The sequence below is a fragment of the Urocampus carinirostris genome, chromosome 7, assembly GCF_059441175.1.
Source record: "Urocampus carinirostris isolate Australia breed hairy pipefish chromosome 7, RoL_Ucar_1.0, whole genome shotgun sequence".
In the NCBI taxonomy this organism is placed as follows: Eukaryota; Metazoa; Chordata; class Actinopteri; order Syngnathiformes; family Syngnathidae; genus Urocampus; species Urocampus carinirostris.
This window is the reverse complement of record NC_142355.1, coordinates 717,559-738,143: the sequence shown is the minus strand read 5'-3', so window position 1 is coordinate 738,143 and position 20,585 is coordinate 717,559. Positions and strand designations below refer to the sequence as shown.

Here is a 20,585-nt window from a genome sequence, read left to right as displayed (position 1 = left end):
ATACTTATTTTCACTAACTTGCTAAAAAGGTACAATATAAAATGCTATGAAAATAACACTTGTATGATGCGGCAGGGGTAAACCAGCGAAAGCTGTCGGGCCCTGCTGTTGAAAGGAAGAGTGAGTAGTGTCACCCTGACCTGAGTGACATGGCCACTTTCTTGTGTCCCGTTTCATCTAGAGGGATGAAAGCATTTTTTCCCCTTTTTTATATTCTTTGTTTTTGTATGTGTGTCTTGCTGTCAGTCACCCCTCTCGAGGAATATGACCAAGGTTGGTAAGGAAAGAAAATAACAGACATGTTGTAGGATTCCTACACCATTTTTTGGCCAAATTTTAGCAATTTTTAAGCACTTTCATGGCCAATGATTCAATTTTCCCATTATCTTCAAAGGAAGAAATCCAGCACCGATGAAAAGAAGGATTTTTTTTTTTTACTTTAATGACTAAAATAAAGTTGCTGTCTTGCTGCTAAGAACGGACTTTTTTCTGTTTTGAGCTGTTCCCATCTATGATCTAGGATCTTTTTGTGTCAATGGACAGCTACACACAGACAAGAATTCTGCCATTGTGCTTCAACAATGCACATGCAGCTTCAATACGTCACACTTGTTAATAAACATGGAAAGGATTTAGAGGTGTTGGGTAATAATGGAGTTCAATCACAGCTCATGGATCCCTTAACCGCATGGGTCATTGGGGCACCAATGAGGACGCAACTCTGGACAGATTTCTCCACTGAGAAATGGAGTTCAATACGGAAGACAAAAGAAAAATAAAGTCCTGCGTGCATAAAAAACAGAAACGAGCCAAATTTTGACTCATTTTAATTAAATTAATGGCTCCGAAGCAGAGTGCTATCTCTCAATGGACCGCTCTTCTTTGCTTTCTGTTTTACTTATTTTCATTCATATTTGTTTGGAATGTTTTTCAGAGGATCTGTGTCTAATTAGGTGAAAATAGAATTGTAAAAAAATAGTTAATGGTTTTGCATTTTATCATTTCTCTATAGCAATGAAGAGTTCATAACATAACAAAACATGAAAGTGGCAAAGTATTTTCAAGCCCTTCACCCAAAATTCAAGCATTTTCCTGACCTTGAAAATTAAAATGAAAGAATTTTCAAAGATTTCTAGCACCCGTACGAACCCCATTGAATTCATTTTTGAGGAACGTACTTGTCGGGCATGAGGAAGTGTAGCAGCGACCAGAGCTCCTTGAGCGAGTTCTGCAGCGGCGTTCCGGTGATGAGGAGCCGGTGATTGGAGCGAAACTCCATCAGACTTTTGTACAAAAGCGAATCGTCGTTCTTTAGTCGGTGAGCCTCGTCCACGCCTAGGAAAGCCCAGTTGATGTTTCCCAGAACTCCCTGGAGAAAAACACTGATTAGATGACGGCATCTTGACAGACATGGAAATAAATACATCAAAGACCTACCTTGTCTTTGAGGAGGATTTCGTACGTGGTGAGTAGTGCATTGAAACGGATTCTTTTGGTTTGGTGGTTCACCCACTCGTAGTCACGGATCTAAGAAGAGAATCGGTTTTCAGATGATCCATAATTCCTTTTTAAACCCAGAATAAAGGGAACCAAAGTATTTTTAGGGTCTGTACACCTAATTTATGGAAAACTACAAGCACTTTCAAGGACTGTCTCGTAACATTAAAAGAAGAAACCCAGCGCCCATCGAAAGAACGAGAGCCTAAACCTTACTTTCAAACCCTAACTCTATCCCATCCCTATTTTGGAACCCCAAAATGGGTTTAAAACCCAAACTTGCAACCCAAATCAATGCACAACTTCTATTTAAGGGCAACAAAAACATAGTGCCAGATAACATCCATAAATTATTCAACTTAAGGGGCTGTCGTATATACATAATCCCAAAGGTGAGAACCACCAGGAAAAGTATGTGTGTGGCTGTGTGTGGAGTCAAAGTTTGGAACAATTTACAAGACGAGATCAAACAATGTCCAACTATTCATTTGTTCAAATTTAAATATAAAAAAACATTACTGGCGGGATACAGAGATGAAGAAAATGGGGTATGAGTGATACGAGAGATTGGGAATAGTGCGTCTACAACTATGGTTAACTTTGTTGCTATTGTTATATCATAACTGTTTTTATTAATATTATTATTATTGTCATTATCATTGGTGTATCTAATAGGGAAGATGAAAAAGTAGGGAATATAAGCATCTGCTTCTTCCTACCCCTTTTCGAACATATTATGTAACATTATTTTACTGATGAGTTATTGTTTTTGTTTTGTTTTTATTTTAATGTTCAAATGAAGTTTTCATTCATTCATTCATTCATTCAAATCCCAGCTCCTAGCCCTGACCCTGTTTTAGACCGTAACCCTATTTTGGAACACAACATTCAGTTTAGAACCCTAATATGGAGCTAAAACCATAGCTCCAAACCCTACACCTAACTCTAGCTGTAACCCTAGCCCCGATCCTATTTCAGAACCCTAAGTTCAGTTTAAAATTCTAATATGGAAACTAACCCCATCCCCAATCCTATCTTAAAGCATTCACAAGTGCTTCACCTAAAATTTGGCAACTTTTCAAAGCTTGAAAATACAACGTTAAAATTCAAGCATTTTCAAGGATTTCAAGCACCCATATGAACCCTGTATTTTAATCTTTCAATAGTAGGGATGCATTATAACAGTTTTTTTCCTACTGATAAAATCTTAAAGAGGTGTGAGACTAGAGCTTGCAGGCCTATCAGGCTTTTAAATCCGACCCGCTGAAGAAAATGTTTTTAAAATGTAATGGTTGGTTGAATTCCACACCCTTTAAGGCCGATTTGCTTTGGTAACCGAAGATATGGAATACAAAAGGAAGGGCTCAGAAGAGGGGCTTTAGTTAGATAGATAGATAGAGATAGATACTTTAGTCATCCCCGTAGGGAAATTCACACTTCCAGCAGTCTACCCCGTTGTTTATTAACAGATTAACATGATGCCCTAGGGGTGCTTGTTGCGGAGTGGATGACATCACGCGCTAGTCCAAAAGTTCGACATCCCTGCGGCAGATGGAAATCTTTTCTTGTGTCCAGGGATACACCACCTTGTGTTAGCGAGTCCGCCTCCTCTCTGATTCCCCCAGGCTTTCGTGTCTCTGTATAGCGGCGCTGAGGCCAGATTGTTCCGGGTGGCTACACGTTAGCGTCCGGAATGCTAAACGTGAGCCACGTTTCCGCAAAACACAGCAAGTGCGCTTCCTGTGCGCTTCGATGTTTTCCACCAGCACTCGTTGGTATTATTTGGTAGTGAGTTCACATTTACCATGATTACGGATGGTACCGAAGACTTATAACGCCGCTAGCCGCTTAGCTATTTCCTATCTGAGGTTGGAGCCATCTACCCTGTTATCCTTGCAAGTTCAAAATGAATTAATGTCTTCTTTCCTTACTTTTGAGTGTCTATTAAACATTAATAGGAAATTTCCTGCAGCACACTAGACAAGCACACAGCTGTGCACCATTTGCAATAGTCTGTGGTCTGTGCAGCCCTTTCAGACTCCAAACAAATAAACTTGACTTGACCGTTGGGCACATTGCTTGAAAAACACTGACCTAGCATCAAGAGGACAATGGCCGTCATTTTCCCCGGTTTTACACGACTCACCGTTTTTCTGCTCATGACATCCCCGAGGTAGACCACCAAATTAATGTCCGGTGCCCAAGTGTTGAACTCCCGTTGCCAGGAGGTGAGCGTGGACAGCGGCACCACCACCAAAAAGGGCCCGTAAAGCTGATGCTGGTGGAACAGGTAGGATAGGAAGGAGATGGTCTGGATGGTCTTGCCCAGGCCCATCTCGTCAGCCAGTATGACGCTGTTGCATCTAAAAAGGACACCATTTCTAGGTCTTTCTATTGAACGGTTTTAGTGATGTCCTGTTATTCAAGAACGTACCTGCACCAGGAGTGAGCCAGCCAGTTGAGGCCGGCCAGTTGGTAGTCCCTCAGTTCCAGGTTCTCGTCTCCGATATACGAAGGTTGCTTTTTCGAGGCCACGAATCGCGGCCTTTGTTTCAACACCTGAGATGAAAAAAAAATGCATAAAGCACTGTCCAGTCTGTTTTAATCCATAAAGGGCCAGCTTTTCAGGCGCGCCAAGAAAAAAAAAGCCTTGTACTGAACTGAATCAAGGCCTAATATACTCTTGTTATCCCAGCCCCTGAAGCAGCATTCCAGAAACATTTTCTAATTTTCATCCATGACTCCTAACAAAAACCGATTATGATTTTCGTATTCAAAGGGCCAATGTGTCATATGTGACCACCAGATGTCACTGTATCATTTTTGCATGTAATTCAAATCAATTTTGTTGCCGTTGCAACACAAATAAATATAAAAAAAACTAAATAAAAGGGTAAATAATTGCTTATACTACCGTATATATTTTTCGAACTCCCCTGAGAAGTTTGGCCGTTTAAATAAAATAATAATGTGCGAAACTGTGCTTCTGCTACGAGTCACTTAGTCACAAATTATTTGCGGTCCTATTTTGTTGTTTCTAAATGAGAAATTGGGATCAAAATCTGATATAATTCTGAAAATGAGTCAAGTACAGCTATATTTGCTTTGCCTCCATTTAACCTTGGGAGTCAAAAAACAATTATCAGTGCTTGTGGCCTTTATAAAGTACTCTATCTTTGACATATTTGTTGTCTAAAAAAATGTTGCCTGGCTACTCTTTAAAAAAAAGTTTTTATTTTTCTGGTTTTACAGTCACAGTGAAACACCAACCAACCCTGTTTTGGCAGTAGGTCGCAAAGAAATCCTCTAAATAGAAAGTCAATAAACTATGTATGTTGAGATACTTTATGATGAAAGCCCACGGAATGAACTGTAAACATGTAAAATAATCAGAAAACCACTCAGAGCAATTTGTTTAACTTCTCTCTCTTGCTCAGTGTAGTCGACGCCAATGGTAAATACGACAATATTCTTCTCTTGTGCAGTATTTTGGGACATTTTTAGAAATGGGCTTTGCATGCACCTTGTTTTGAAACCATTATTTAGGACAAAGGTTACAGTCAAAATGAGCCTCAACACAAGTAACTGAGTGAGGAAGAGACACATTTAAAATAATATATTAGTGTTATGGGACACAGACTCGTAGACTCATGGATTTGATCAAATCATCAAATAACACACAGTGAAATGAAATGTGCTAAAAAATGAGCTTTTGTCTGGAGAGTGGGTTTATTGAATTTAGTCTTCAATAATATGGTGTGGCTCTCTCGAAAATTATTTTGAAAAATGTTTGCTTTTATGACTCTGGGTAGTGGTAGTAAGGCACCAATGCTGCGAGAGTAAAAAAAAAAATCTCCAGGACCTTGCAGTCTTTGGAAGGGACACATTTGCTGGAGTTGCGGTTTAAGAAGCTGTCGATGCAGTGCTGAAACTTCTTCATGACGAGCGCTCCATCTTCCCAGCTGCACTCGGAGTAGGGAAGGCCCATCCACTTGCAAAGGTATTCGGGTTCCGTGGACGACGTCTTGTGACTGTGAGCTGGAAGAGAAAAACGTCTTGACGAGCGAGCCATATTTCCAAAATAAATGACTCGCATTTGCTTACACGGGAAGTCTGAAGATGCGTGCGTTTTCTCAGTTTTGGTGGCTGCGGTGAGGACAAATGAATGATTAAGAAGGCCTGAGAAAAAAAAATCGTCACTTTTGCTTCCTTACCGATGACCCGCTCCACCACCTGGAATTGCTTGTTCAAGTCTGAAATGAGCTCCATCTGGCAGTTGTGGAACTCCACATCCTCGGGAGATGCCTTGTTCAACCTGAAATTATTTTCGGGTTTTTTTTAGGGAATCCATGGAAAACAGAGCAACATCAGAGAAAGGCCTTAGGGTTCGTTCAACTCTGAACAAGAAGGATAACAGCTTGACATGCACTCCCTCATCCAGTTCACAGCTCCCCCAGCATTTTATTGAAAACGCTTTCACCTTCAGCAAATTTCACATCAAGCTTCTCAGATGTTTAAGAGGAAGGTATTAACGACTTGTGCTACTTTTAATTGCCAAAACCAGCATATCACAACGGGTCAATAATGATATAATGCCTTTCTCTCCCTTCATTCAGTTTAGAAACTCAGGTAACAAACTTTATCCAATAACTTACAGTGATGCTAAAGGTAGAATCAAAAACAGCTATGGTCCATGTCATATAAAACTACCGCAACATTAAAATGTCAAAATAATAGTAGCTAAATCCCTCCCACAATCCCTCTCCTTCTCTTTTCATTCAGTTCAAAAACTCAAAGACTTTACTAGTCAGCAATTCATAATTGTGTTTTTTGTGCTGCATCTATCCGCTATGAGTCCCAAAGCTTGCAGTGATGCAAGTTGATAATAATGGAAATAAAGCGTGTGACGATCAACAAATAAGAAGGATGAAATGGTGAAAAACAACGCGTACAGGGAGTGCAGTTTGCTGTGTTTTACGGAAACGTGGCTCATGTCTAGCATCCCGGACGCTAACGTGAAGCTACCCGGAGCTATCCAGAGCTACCCGGGTAGCTCTGGATAGTGAATTCAGCGCTCAGACACAAAAGCCTGCGGGAAGCAGAGAGGAGGTGGACTCGCTATCTACGTGAACACGAGGTGGTGTAACCTTTGGCATGTAAACACAAAGATTTCCATCTGCTGCCGGGACGTCATCCACTCCGCTGTTGCTAAACTACAACACAGCACCCCGCGGCCATCCTGTTAATCTGTTAATAAACAACAAAAGGATACTGCTGGAAGTGTGAATTTCCCTACGGGGATGAATAAAATATCTATCTATCTTCTATCTATCCATCTAGTTACCCTGGAGGAGCAGGACTATTATTAAGAATAAGTTATTGCGGCAACAAAGTCTTCCAAGGGCACGACTAACTAAATTGAATCTGTTGTCTCCTTCCCCCCTCTACATCCAACCAACTTTTGCACTGTACCAGATCAAATCATGTCACAACAAAGTTTAATGAAAAAATATCTCTTCTTTTCCCTTTACATTTTTTATTAATCATATGCAAGAATATAACAAATAAGTACCTTATGGTATTTTGTTATTTGAATTTCTTTATCTGGGGTAATAAGCATATATTTGATCCCCTTTTATACGGCAATTTCACTTTGCAATTCCTTCCCAAGAACCCCATCCTGATGGTCTACTGTAATATCTACTTAATGTGATAAGTAATAAAAAATTTTGACGGATTATAAAACCAATTGTCTCGATTTCAAGGACACAATTGACGTGAAAGAAATCGAAAGACTTCTCACCAGGCGTTGAGTTCATCGTTCTTCTTTTTGAAGTTGTCCAGTTTCTTCAAGCCTTTGACCTTCTGTTGAGTGAGCGAGTCCAGACTCTCCCACGTGTTGTGGATGTAGGACCAGCCTTTCCACTTCACCAGATATTGCCGTTCCCCTTCCTCCTTTTCGGGGTCGAAGCCTTCGCAGGGATCGCCGTTCTCCTCCACGGCGTACAAAGTTGTGGGAGCTCCAGTGGCTGAGATTTGCAATAACGGATTTATTCGTCATTTTATCTGTGCTAATTAGGGGATGTACCCAACATTCAAGGGGTCTCAAACTGCAGCTCATGGGAGGCTAGTGTGAAGACCCTGCCTTCATATGAAAGTCAAAGGGACTGAATGTTTAGTTGACCTCTAAATGTTGCAGTATTGTGTGGTGAAACTGAAAACGAGCTAAATAGAAAAATACAGACCACGGAGACTCAAAATGACCAAACTGGACCATTGTACTTGTAATTGTTTTACCTAAACTTTTTGAGGTTTTTGGGACCCGTAGAAACAAGATGGCTCACAATTATGTCAGGTGAGGCTCAGGTTATGTAAAATACAAAGAAGCAGCGACTCCATTTCCTGAGAGTGCTCAGGAAAAATCATCTGAAACCGCAGCTCCAGGTGTCCTTTTTCAAAGCCACAGTGGAGAGCATTCTAACATACTGCATTACGGTGTGGCATGCTGGGTGCACGGCAGCAGACAGGAAAACGCTTCAGAGGGTCATCAACACGGCCCAGAGAATCGTTGGTTGCTCTCTACCCAGTCTGGAGGACATTGCCTTCTCTTGCTACCTCATTAGAGCAGAAAACATCATCAAGGACTTTTCTCACCCTGACCACCACCTCTTTGACCTGCTGCCTTCCGGCAGACCCTACAGGTCGCACGAAACAAAAACAAACAGACTCAATTTCTTCCCCAGAGCCATTACCACCCTCAAGGCCAGGACCTTAGCTTGGCCTTGAGATGGAATAAGGGCTTGCTCTGTCCACTCCACGCATCAGCCCGGTATTGCAGTACTTCCGGGAACGGTGCATTCGCAATGATCGCAGCAATGCTTTAGGGCTGGGACCTTAGCTTGGCCTTTTGGCTGAGAGTAAGTGTCCCAGCTCCTAGGCTTTGTAGCGTATTATGAACTGACCGAAAACGGATAATGGATAATGAATAACGAAGATAGAACAATAACCCTTAAAAACCCCCCTTAACACACACCGCACAAAAAACTGAAACTCTTGCAAACACACTACTTCAAACAGATGTCAAATTGTATTCATGCCTATGCTCAATTTGAACAATGATCCCAATTTTTGCACTACCGCATATTGCACTAATACCATCCCAAAACTGTACGTAACATCCTACATGCCCACATTTCCTGTGTAAATATTGTGTAAATTATAACCTTTATCTTCTTTGTTCCTTTATCTTCTTTGTTTTCTTTTATCCTCACTGTTAAATGTGAAACTGGAGTGCCACGTCCAATTTCGTTGTCACAATATGTTCAACCCATTTTGTAACAACGACAATAAAGGTATATTCTATTTTATTCTATATCAAAGCGAGATATAATCATTTTTTCAATGAATGACACACTAATACACACTGTCCTTTTAAGTGCAGCCCTAACTGATGATGGATTCTTTTAATTACTGATTGATTTTCAAATATTTTTAGATCTTATTTTGTGTAGGGGATTTTAAAAAAGTATTTGAAAACAGTGGAATTGTTTTTTATTCAAACGTTTTTGTGGAAAACCCAATTTGGCCCAACCTAACCCAGCCTATGTTTACGCCTAGCTCCGGCGGCCCCAAAGTAAACTTTGGGACCCGTGGTTTACATCCTTGTCAGTATCGCTCAATCATGATGCCGTTATTTGATTCTCACACCCTTTAGGGTGGATCTGCTTTTGCAACTTAAAAGAAATAAAACGAAAGGGCTCAGGGGAGAGCTTTTAGAACATTCCGATAACACTATAACTCACCTCCTTTTTTGCCTATTCGGGTGTCCATGACTTTCTCGATGGTCTCGCTGTCGTCGTCTTGCTGCTCCTCGCAGGCGTCGCCCGTCATCTCGATCAGGTCGTCGGAGTCCGTTTCAAAGTCGTGTTGGTCTTCTTTATAGCTGTTGTCAACCAAAAACATCTGAATGATCTCGTCGCTCTCTTTTTCAGGACATCACAAAAAGAAATAATACCTTTTGACTTTAGTCGCCCCCCTTCTACGCGTTTGTCTCTTTGGGGTGTCGTCGTCTTCTTCGTCCTCATCGTCGTCGTCTTCGTCCTCGTCGTCCTCCGCAGAAGATTCCTGTTTGCGGGATTTTTGGGAGGATTTTCTGCTAGATGATTTTGTCTGAGGTCTGCCGAAGGGCAAATCAATTGAAACAGAAAAGGAGGAATCTGCTTTAGAGGCCGAAACAAACTTGACAATTTTAAGACAACTTCTTTAAAGCAGGAGTGGGCAACTTTTGTCATGGCCTCTGACGGCATGCTCATTTTGGAGAATAATATCTGTTATTAGTTCTTCCCATCATTTTCAGGATTGAAAATAAAACAGAAAAAGAGCTGACGGGAAAAAGCCAAAGCTTATTTTAGTTGTGTCCTCTTGACTTACGAGTTTCATTTGAAATATGGTACTGCTGACAACTCAAATCAAAATTTTCAACGGAATCCAAGCAAAATAACATTAATATGTTAGTTTGCCAAAAAGAATGTAAATCCATTCAGGGTAAATTACTACTCTACTTTTTAATACAAATTAGATTAAAAAAAAATACATCAATAAGTCCCCCGAAATAAAATATGAAATATAATAATATAAAAATATTAAAGTTTGGAAAAATAAAATAATCAGGTAAAATCTCATAAAATAAATGTATAAAAACAAATACAAAAATAAATTAAATCATGAAACAATAAATACAAAAGGCATATATAAATTATACATAAACAATAATGAAATGTAAAAAAAATGTGTTCCCACCCCCTGCTTTAAGAGAAGCGGGCGACGGACAAAAAGAATGAATATGAGCAGCGGGCATAGCTGTCTGCCGGCCAGGCCGGGCCTCGCTAAGCTCTTACCTTCTGGCTGCGAGTCGTCTGGATCTAACTTTTTTCTCTTCCTGTTCACTGTCTGTACTGTCCGAAGTTTCCTCCTCCTCATCATCATTCCAGATACTTTACAACAACAAAAATGCCACAAGTTCACCCACACGGACGCCGATTGACTTTTTACTTGCGGCTCAAACAATTGCAATAGACCCTTTTATAGAGCTCACTGTCAGAGCCGGAGGCAAAACAATAACCCCGCAATGGTCAAAACACGGAAGAAACCAAGCTTAAGTTTCTGCTAGTTCAGTGTAAAAATGTCATGTTAAAAATGTTTTTGTGTGCCGGAATCAGAAAAAAAAACCTCAGTGATCTTAAATTGAAGTTTTACAGGATCTTAGCAGACGCTCCCGATCAAAGAAAAAAAAGAAACTTGTCGTTAAATGCATTCAAGGCAAAAGACTGGACCGAGGTCCATCCATCCGTTATCTCCATTGCTTATCCTCGGCTGGAGCTCATCCTAGCTATCTCCGGGCAGTGGACACCCTGAACTGGTTGCCAGCCAATCAGAGGGCACACAGAGACATACAACTTACTCCCTCATTCACACCTAGGGACAATTTGGACCGGCCAATAAACCTGACATGCATGTTTTTGAAACAGGGTAGGAAACCAGAGAACCCGGAGGAAACCAGAGAACCCGGAGGAAACCCATGCAAGCACATGGAGACCATGCAAACTCAGATAAAAATTAACACTTAATACTGTAATAAATGAATGACTGAATAAATGTTTGTGTGCCCATCGTTGCAATGCGTGTTTGTTTACATAGCTAACATTGGCATTTAAGCTACACGCCAACAGTTAGCCTAAGCTAAGAAAATAACAAGATATTTTGCCGATATGATAAGTAATATGGACTCAATAACAACAATCATAAACGTTTATTTTTTTCTTACCTGTTATGAAATGTTTTTATGAGTGCCTCGGTCCAATCTTTCTTCTTTTTTTTGTAAAGTAGGCTTAAACGTATTTGCTCAAGGTGTGTATTTCTAATCAATTTGATGTTCCTTTTGCCCGTCTTAGTCTTCCTGTCTTTGTTTAAAAGGGTTGGTCCTTTTCCAGGGGGGTGGTCTTTTGTCTTTTGTCTCAGCACCAGCTCGGTAGCCTAGACCATCTCGGTAGCCTAGATGGTAGGGCGCCCGCTCCGAGACTGGGAGATCGCCGGTTCAAGCCTCGGCCGAGTCATACCTAAGACTTACAACATTGGTACTCATTGCCTCCCTGCTTGGCGCTCGGCATTAAGGGTTGGAATTGGGGGGGTTTGGTCACCTAATGACTAAAACGGCTGTGCCCGGTTTGGCTGTGGCTCCATCTACCCGTACAGTTTAACTGTACGGGTAAGGTGTATAGACTTTTCGTTCTGTGTGCATGGTTACAAGGAATGACAATAAAAGTAAATTCGTCTTCTTCTTAAAACATACCAGTACATTTCCATATTTTGTGATTTCAATAAAACACAGAGGCAGACAGGGGGTGACCGGCGAGCCGAGAGCGATTAAATTGTCTGCTTGTCCCCCACTCTCCCAGCTGCAGCTGTTTAAAAACTAAACAAGTCTTTGCCTGAATTTTCTTCTACCGTTAGCCAATGTATAGCTCTCCCACAAGTGGTCTGCTACTTGGACCCCACATTTTGGAGTTAGGAGTGTCCGCTGGTATCATCTAAAACTTCCATTTACAATCACTAACGTTTTTTCTGGCACCAAAACACAGAACATGACGACGACTAGCAGCGACGACATCTTTCTTTTTCCTCTGTTTTCTGACCGGCGCAATTATCATTTTGCCTCCAACTTTGGCTGTGACGTACGTTAATAAAACTAACGTCAAAGCCATTCATTTTGATGATACTTTTGTTGATGTATCGTCTGGCCCTAGCTTTTGCCTCCAGGCTAAGCCCCGCTCACTGAATACGACAAACAAACGAAAGGGCCCGAATGGTGTCGTTCACGCCTGAGCGTATTCTAGCTTGGCCAACAGATATCCGCTTTCAGATGAATATAAAAAAAAATGTGAATTATGAATCCAAATAAATAGAATGGAATGAGGTACACATGAATTGCAAGGCAAATACTCACTCCTTTTTCTTCACACGGGAGCTTTTTCTTTTAGGACTTTCACTTTCTGAATCGCTGCTGCCCTGTCAAAAAAAAAAAGAAAGATTTATAACAATTCAAAATTATAATATTCTTCATTGACATTAATAACAACGTAGTTAAGATTGTTTATGAGATCAGACTTGACAGTCCAGGACAAACATGGGATACTAAACTTTAAAGGGGCACTGTGTCAAAGTTGACCATTACATGTCACAATATCGTGTAGTGCAAACAAAAACGAGTGCTGCAAAGCACAAGGTAAAATACAAACTACAGTGACTCAAAGTCACCAAAAGACACATCTCTTTTTTTCTCAGTCTTTTACAAGGGGTACCTTTAGCAGCAAGATGGCCGACAATGTTGTCAAGTCCCTTTAGGGAAGACTTGTCTTATGTCAAATAAGTACAATTAATTATATGCAATCATTCCTTGACCTATAGGTATTGAAAGAAATTGAAAGAAATTCCCATTTGACAGTTCAAATCAATATTGTTTTTTTAATAATGGAAACATAATAAAGGAAGTTTTTTTTTTTTACCACTACAAGGTCTTAAGACAGAATGTACCTTTAAAGAGTGCTATAAGATTAATTAAAGAAAATGAGTATAATAAAAAGTAGTTCTCATAGAATGGCCCACGTTGTAAGTGCATCAGAAATAGTCCAATGATGTTTTTTTTGCTATTGATTTCAAAAATAAGAGTAGAGATGGAAAAGATGAATACTTGGTAAAGAGAATGCCAATTTTTACCCCTGCACCGATGTTTAGGCGAGACGGTTCTTGTCGACTGCGATTGGACCTCCTGACACCGTAAACGTCGGGATGTTCTTCCCACATCTGCAAAAAAAAAGATCAAGACAAATGATTTATTTCACTATAGAAAGCTAACATGAATAAAGCGTAGCCCAAAAATCCCATTGACTAAATTTTTTTTCTAATATCAAATATAATTGATCTTATTTCAACATTTCTTATTTACACTCATAAACAGATAAAAAAAAAAACATTTAAAATTGAAGATTGTTATGATAGTTCATGTATTTCTTTCCTAGTATTTAAATCATTGTTGTTTTTTACTGAATTAAGGGTATTTGTACCACTCGGAGGCACTAAAAATGACACCCTGTCCCTTTAAAGAATACAATTCTTAAAGGTTTTGTACAGAATTGGAAACTTTCCATCCTTGCGCGTGCAAGTATGTGCATTTCTTAGATGCGCTCGAATAAACTCTGTTGTTTCATCTTTTTTAGAGTTTTGGTTCGCATTTGAACTATTTGAAACAAGCCTTTTCTTACTTTCACCATTTTCATGCTACAATAGGGTTCGGGAACCTTTGTGAGCCACACCATATGTTTGAAGACAAAATTCAACCAAACCGCCAAACCCTCACTCCAGCCAGAAGGTAGTTTTTCAGCGCATTTGATTTCACTGTATAACATTTGATGATTGAGCCAGTGTCCCATATGACCAAAAAATATACCATTTAAAATGAGACTCCTTTCGGCAGTTACTTAAATGTGTGTTCCTAAAAAAAATTGTTTTAAAACAAGGTGCAAGCAAAGTTCTTTTGTAGTAATGTCACAAAATACCCCAAACGAGGGTACCAACGTACTTACCTCCAGTGCAGACGGCGCTGGGCATAAGAGAAAGAGTGCGTGCGTCCTGTCCTGTGTATAGCTCTGCCCGTTCCTACCTCTCACCCAATCAAATTGCTCTAGATGCTTTGCTGGAGCTTCTGGGTAAAACTTTTATTTTGTGTTAAAGTTTGTTCTGTGGCTTTTCATCCTAAAGTGTCTCAACAATGAACATAGATTGCATAATGAGCTTCGATATAATGGATTATTTAGCGGTTTACAGCCAAAATGGGGTCTGCAGGTGTGACAAACTGACTGTAAACTGAAGTTAAAATTGTGTCCAATTTATACTGGACAAAATCTTGAAAGATCAGGATTGTCTTGGCTTCGCATATATCGGCTCAGCATGAAGCAGTAATATAAAATTTGCACAACTCCTATTTAATCGCAGACCCATATATACTGGTGATAAGTTCCCAACCCTTGTGCTACACTTGCGGCTGCGCATCGATAATTGGTTCTAATTCGGGATCAGTTCTGCAGTTAATGGATTCCTTGGAATCGGTGGTAGAACTGCAACTTGCAAAAGAGCCATCGCGGCGAAAGGGGGTAAACACTACCAACGTGCTTAAAAGCCTGGCTGGACAACATGGCATTAAACTCAAAGAATGCGCCGTGTTTGAGGCGCTTCGAAGACAGAAAGACAGTGTAGCTACAGCAGGTGAACAACCTAGCTAGCCTGCTTTGCTAAAAGTAAGACAAAAGCAGATAGGTGCGGTGTAAAAATGTAAAAGGGGTCTTTGAATGTTGTGGAGTCGGAGCTTTACATAATGAGGACACATTTGTTTAAAACACGAAATTCCAGGCTTGTTTCTTCCGAGTTTAAATGTCAGCCTTGGGCTTGCCAAGTAACAACATTCTGCTTGGCTTGGAACAAGCGGTCAAGTCAGGTCAACGATTTTCTTGGAAATTGTGTAACTACGGGAAAAACACGTAATGTTGGAAAATTGTAAAAGGATGCACCAACTTTGGGGAAAAACAACACGTGATATTGCTGATGGGATGTGTCTGCTCCAAAGGGTATAATAAAGCTGACGCACCCCACCTTTTAAGCATCAAACTCTTCAAAATCAATTGAAATGAAGCTGGTGACAAACCTTTTTGACATCAGCCAGACTTTCTTTCTTCTTGGCCGGCTTAAGATCGCCGCCGGCCAGTGTTTTGGACTCCTCGCTGCCGCTCCCCGAGCGACTCTCGGAGCGACTCTCTGAGTTTTCCGACTCGGATCGGCGAGCTCGTTGCCGATCGCTCTCCCGCTCGCTCTCCGATTGACTACCGGACTCCGATGCGGAGCGGTTGGATTCCTCCGAGGCTGAATTGCTGCGGGGCGAAAATAACAATTTGCGTGTTTATGTTCGAGTCCTGTTTATTCGTAGAGACCTAAATCAAAAAAACGAATGAAGGTCAGACCCCCATCAGAAAGATAAGAGGTCCATGCAAACGTTTGTATGTTAGCAACAGACCCTTAAAAAAAATCACATCTTAAACCAGGGTTCCTACACCTTTTCCATTGCCAAATTCTAGCACTTTTAAGGACTTTAAAAACCAATTGTCCAATTTCTCTAGTGCCATTAAAAGAAAAAATCTGGTGTGAATCAAGTATTTCACAGAGCCACAAATATATCTGTGATTTACATATGCATTTATCCAGACGTATGATTTTTAGAAATTGAATGAAACGCAAATATATTTGGTTTTGAGACAAGTCTATCCCCATATAGGTGTTGGGTCAACGCGGCAGTAATATGGAGCTTACATTTTCAGTTGCAGGAAGTTTTTGCCATTACGATTTGACCCTGCGAAACGCTACCTTCATTTTTTGCATGTCCATAATTGATACGTCATCTTTGCACGAATACACAATTCATAGTGCACCTGTATCAAGGACTGATGACCCTTGATACAATACAAACTAATACCAACTGCGGTTAATCATGAGAGAAAAAATGCAATGGCAAAGTCTAGCCACCAGAGAGCAGTGTAGGCATTGTTTTTAAGTAGACTTATTGAGTGACCTGTCAAAAGATTTCAAGCATTTACAAACACTTTACCCAAAATTCAAGCACTTTTCAGTCCTTGAAAACACATCAATAATATGAATGCATTTTTAAGGATTTCAAACACCCGTATCTGCTAGTAATTGTCTTCACGTGTAACCAGAATGACCAATTAGGAACAAATAGGACACCTACATTTGAGATCGAGTTACTCCGAGTGGTGCCTCAGCTTTTCAACACTTAGGACACGAAGCTCAGGAGGTAGAACGATTAGCTTTGGACCAAAAGTTCACAGGTTTGATTCCCAGCCCCTCCAAATTAAACGTCGAAGTGTCCTTGGGCAAGACACTGAAGCCCTATTGCCCTAGATAGGCTGCATGGCTGTCATCGCTATTGCTTAGTGTGTATGTGAATGGGTAAGTGTAAAGCGCTTTGGAAGGTCTGCATTGACTTGTAAGCGCTATATAAATTCAGACCATTGACAATTTAAGAAGAATTTTCCTTTTTGAAGGAACTTCAGTTTTTGATGAGCGTTTGGGCAGCCGAATGAAAGAAAACAATGCTCTTCATCAAGTGCCCAAAAATAACCAAGAATTCATCATAATTCTTGAGTATGACAGAGAGGAGAAGCAAACATAGTTGCAGCGGTGGAAAACTCCAGGACCGCCACAGGACCAACAAGTGCACGGACCTCATCATGCCCAAATGCTAGAGGTTACGTGACTAGAGATGAAGAGTTCGGACCAAAAAATAACATAAGTGACCGAGTTTGTCCAGTGCAAAAAGGCAAAAAGACTAATTTGATCCCCAGTAAATGCTGAAATGCAGTGAGACTGGTTTAATAGTGTTCGTAATAATGTATTGTTATTATTAGAGGTCAACCGATTATCAAGCAGGCCGATTATCGGCACCGATATCTGGAAATTTTTTTGATTCATTTGACTGGCCGAATATTAAGAGGAGTGCCCATACTTACCAATTCGCCAACCCCATTGAAATTTCCATTGTGTTATGCACTTCTTTTTGGGTAAATTTAAGTCATGTAGGTTGCATTGACTTTTTTAATTGTAAGTTAAAAAAAATGTTTTAAAAGTTTTATGTACCTGTATCAAGAACATTTTCTCCATTCAGCACTCAAACGCATGAGGGCGCCATTCAACACTATGTTTAATGGTATAAAAATGAATCTTGATGTGTCAATTTTGAGAATTTAATGCTTGATAACTAAGTATATCAAGCAATGAAAAAAAATAAAACAAAATGAGGTAAAAGCTACAATATCAAGAATGTGTTGCTCCACAAATTCTAGATCAGTTTCTCCTTTAAGTATATTACGGGGGCGGGACTAAAGTGGGTTTCATCTCGTTTGATTGGTTGCACCGTTGCTAGGGGATGATTAAAGCAAGCGCGATTGCATTTTTTTCAGCGTGCAGACCAAACACTTCCGGTTTATAAGTCGCACACTTACCTTACAAAGTTACCAATTTCAGTAGACAAAGTGAGGCTTATGTGTGGATTTAAAACAATATCTAAGTGAATATAATTTTGCGTTCATGTGTCCAATTCTCAAAAGTGAATATTTAAGAAGAGGCAGTTAAGACTGTTTTACTAAACAAACTAAAATGGCTGCCAGCAGTCACCGTTTACACTTCCTTATTGATATTTTAAAAAGTGAAAGATTTGATGCAAACATCACGACAACCACTGACAAATATAGAGAATGCACCTTATAATATTCAATTGACGCAATTCTTCCAAATTGTGTCCTTATTTGTTCTATTTAACAAAGGTCCTGGAGAAGTGCACACAGCATTACAATCAATATAAAAGCTTATACATTAAATAAGAGCATGCTCACGTATTCTTAACTACTGTACATATACCGGTAGCCATTCACGCTAATTAGTATTAATGGTCTGATCGACACGGTGCTAGATGGCTACTATAAAGCAAGACACGGCGACGAGTTTTGTTCGGGTTGGGACATATCCAGAGGCAGTACGGCATCAACGCAGCAACCTCAATAGTTAATCCAGGGTGTCGCCATATGCAGGCAATACACAAAGAGGTAAGTATTAGTTTCAGGAACGAGCAGCAGCAAGTCAACTGCAGGAGAGAGTGTGGGAAAGGTGAGATGGCACAACATTCATTTGGACAGGTAACTTAAAATTTGTTTTACCTGGTTATATCAGTATCAGAAATTATTTCCCCCCATTTTATCAACACTCCACTTATTGAAACATAAATATTTTGTTTGTTTGTTTGTTTGTACATGATTCAATTGTTTGTTTGTTTGTACATGATTCAAATTGAATCGTTTCTTCCGGCGCCGTCACGAATGGCAGCCACTCCAGCAGCTCCCGTGTTATTTTCGATTGTTCTCGATTGTTCTCAGCTCAGGGATGCTGCTGGAAATGTGAATTTCCCTTCGGGGATGAACAAAGTATCTATCTATCTATCTAGCTATCTATTTTGAGTGACCTTACATAGCACAGTCAATAAAGCAGCAATCACCACCCTAAACAAGCACACAAGACGGAACAAAATATATGGACTCCCTTGGACATATTGCTCATCCTTATATTTGTTAATATTGTTTATTTTATCTTATTTTTTCCGACATATTTCTCCTGCACGTTGAAATACAATATTGGTATCAATGACAAAAATACTATTCTAATATTTAAAGTTGTAGTAATACATAAATTACGACATTCTCGATCCGATTTGAAGTCTACATATTAATCAGGAGCAATCGTAACAGTATATGATTATAAAAATCTATGAAGTGTTTAGTGAGCAAGTCATTTTGGTTCATTTGGCATGCTTAATGTCAACGTACCAAACCAACTTTAAACGTGACAAATTTAGTGTTTTAAAACTAGATGTTGCATCAAATTAATGGAATAGTCTTTATTGTTATTGATTACAACATGGTAAACCTTGTTTGCAGGATACACACTTTATACAGACTTAAAAGATAAAAATAAAAGAATGCCAGGATAAATAGTCAAAAACGAGGTAGTGCTTTAAGACTGGCCTTATTTGTAAGTACTGTATAATGTTCTTTAGTGGTAGTGCAATGAAAAATCGTAATAGTGCAATGAAAAGTAGTACAACAACATTTAAGGGCAAAAAAATCTCATCAAGTTAGTCAAAATTATTTACCTTAAACATGTAACTACGTTTACAAAAACCTCTATTAACAATCCCCAAAAATGTAGCAAACAATTTTAATTTGGGGATTAAATGAGGTTGATGTCTTGATGCAATGCAGCAGTTTAAGGGTTTGACTTGGTGCATCATTTCTGCAAGACATGCAAGGTGAGCACGTGAATTTAGACATTCATACAGTTTCCATTTCCCAGCACTTGCAAACTCACCAGTGCAAGGAAAATTGTGCGGGGTGTGGCTATTTTAACAAAGGCAAGGTCATTAGTGACACTGCTTCACGTCTTCTGTGCACGAATATGCAAATGAAGCACAAGTGATCGAGCATGTTGACGGGGTAAACAACAATTTGTTAGGAATGCGTTTTAAAAAATAAAATTGAAATGAAATGATTTACCTGGATGCATTGCTTAGAGTTGATCCTTTATCCCCTTGCTTTTTATTTATGTTCTTCATCGTTGAATACGATGAAAAATGGATGTTTTTCCTATGTCCTTTAGGAATTGTATATTATTTTTTGTGTCCTAGTATTCTTGTCAAAAAAGTTCGAGGGCAAAAAAGTAGCAGGCAAGTCCTTTCTTCACTCTCACTTCCAATCCCTAAGTGTTATTAAATAGAATTGATTGCTCATTATAGATAAATATATCGTATATACATGCGGCAAAAAAGGAAGCTGTGCTATTCCATTAGCAGACACATGACAGCTCTTTTTGTGCAGTCGCATCAATTTATTCTAACTGCGTCATCTGAATGAGTGCATTAAGATTAAATGACATAAAGACAAAAAATGGATAGAATAATTTACACAATGTAAACAGAACGATAAAGAACGAAAGAGACGGCAGGGGAACTAATTCGTTTCGATTAGCAAAGGTGGTAAAAATTATATAAAACAACACGGGGAGGGAAATAATATCCCGAGAGTCATTTGTTACGAAATACAAAATTAATCCCGTTTGGAAGACGTTTTTCGCCTTTTACGAAAGTTCTTAGCTGTCAAGCGTTAGCGAGACACGAAGCTAGCATGCTAACAAGCTAGCTAGCATGTAGCTGCTAGCCCTCGGAAAATGGAGGCTGGAAAACAACGACAAGGAAGCACTCCCGCTTCGTCGACCTTCACTGGGAGTAAAAAAAAAAAAAAGACCACCAAAACGGCGTTAAATTCCAAAAAGACTCGCGCCAGGGACCAGAGGGATTTTTTTAAAACGGGAGCGGGGCGTCGCCTTAGTCGGCGAGAAAAGCGATAGAGGAGCCTTGCCGGGGA

The 20,585-nt window shown here is 39.8% G+C and overlaps 1 protein-coding gene across 2 annotated transcripts in view; it reads right to left on the bottom strand.

Annotated features, from left to right (window-relative positions):
• The window catches only part of chd2 (chromodomain helicase DNA binding protein 2), a 43,639-nt gene extending 23,172 nt beyond the window's left edge, over nucleotides 1–20,467 (bottom strand). The window contains exons 1-15 of one of the 2 annotated variants that reach the window (XM_088339477.1): nucleotides 19,719–20,467; nucleotides 15,251–15,473; nucleotides 13,270–13,356; nucleotides 12,500–12,561; nucleotides 10,395–10,490; nucleotides 9,512–9,673; nucleotides 9,300–9,439; nucleotides 7,301–7,526; nucleotides 5,712–5,812; nucleotides 5,602–5,643; nucleotides 5,360–5,535; nucleotides 3,932–4,056; nucleotides 3,644–3,860; nucleotides 1,438–1,527; nucleotides 1,179–1,369 (exon numbers count right to left, since the gene is read on the bottom strand). In XM_088339477.1, the coding sequence (XP_088195603.1) occupies nucleotides 1,179–1,369; nucleotides 1,438–1,527; nucleotides 3,644–3,860; nucleotides 3,932–4,056; nucleotides 5,360–5,535; nucleotides 5,602–5,643; nucleotides 5,712–5,812; nucleotides 7,301–7,526; nucleotides 9,300–9,439; nucleotides 9,512–9,673; nucleotides 10,395–10,490; nucleotides 12,500–12,561; nucleotides 13,270–13,356; nucleotides 15,251–15,473; nucleotides 19,719–19,777 (1,997 nt within the window). In that variant the 5' untranslated portion in view covers nucleotides 19,778–20,467. The remainder of the gene's footprint in view (nucleotides 1–1,178; nucleotides 1,370–1,437; nucleotides 1,528–3,643; nucleotides 3,861–3,931; nucleotides 4,057–5,359; nucleotides 5,536–5,601; nucleotides 5,644–5,711; nucleotides 5,813–7,300; nucleotides 7,527–9,299; nucleotides 9,440–9,511; nucleotides 9,674–10,394; nucleotides 10,491–12,499; nucleotides 12,562–13,269; nucleotides 13,357–15,250; nucleotides 15,474–19,718) is intronic. The other variant, XM_088339478.1, reaches the window with a different exon arrangement.
• Between the last annotated feature and the right edge of the window lie 118 nt (nucleotides 20,468–20,585).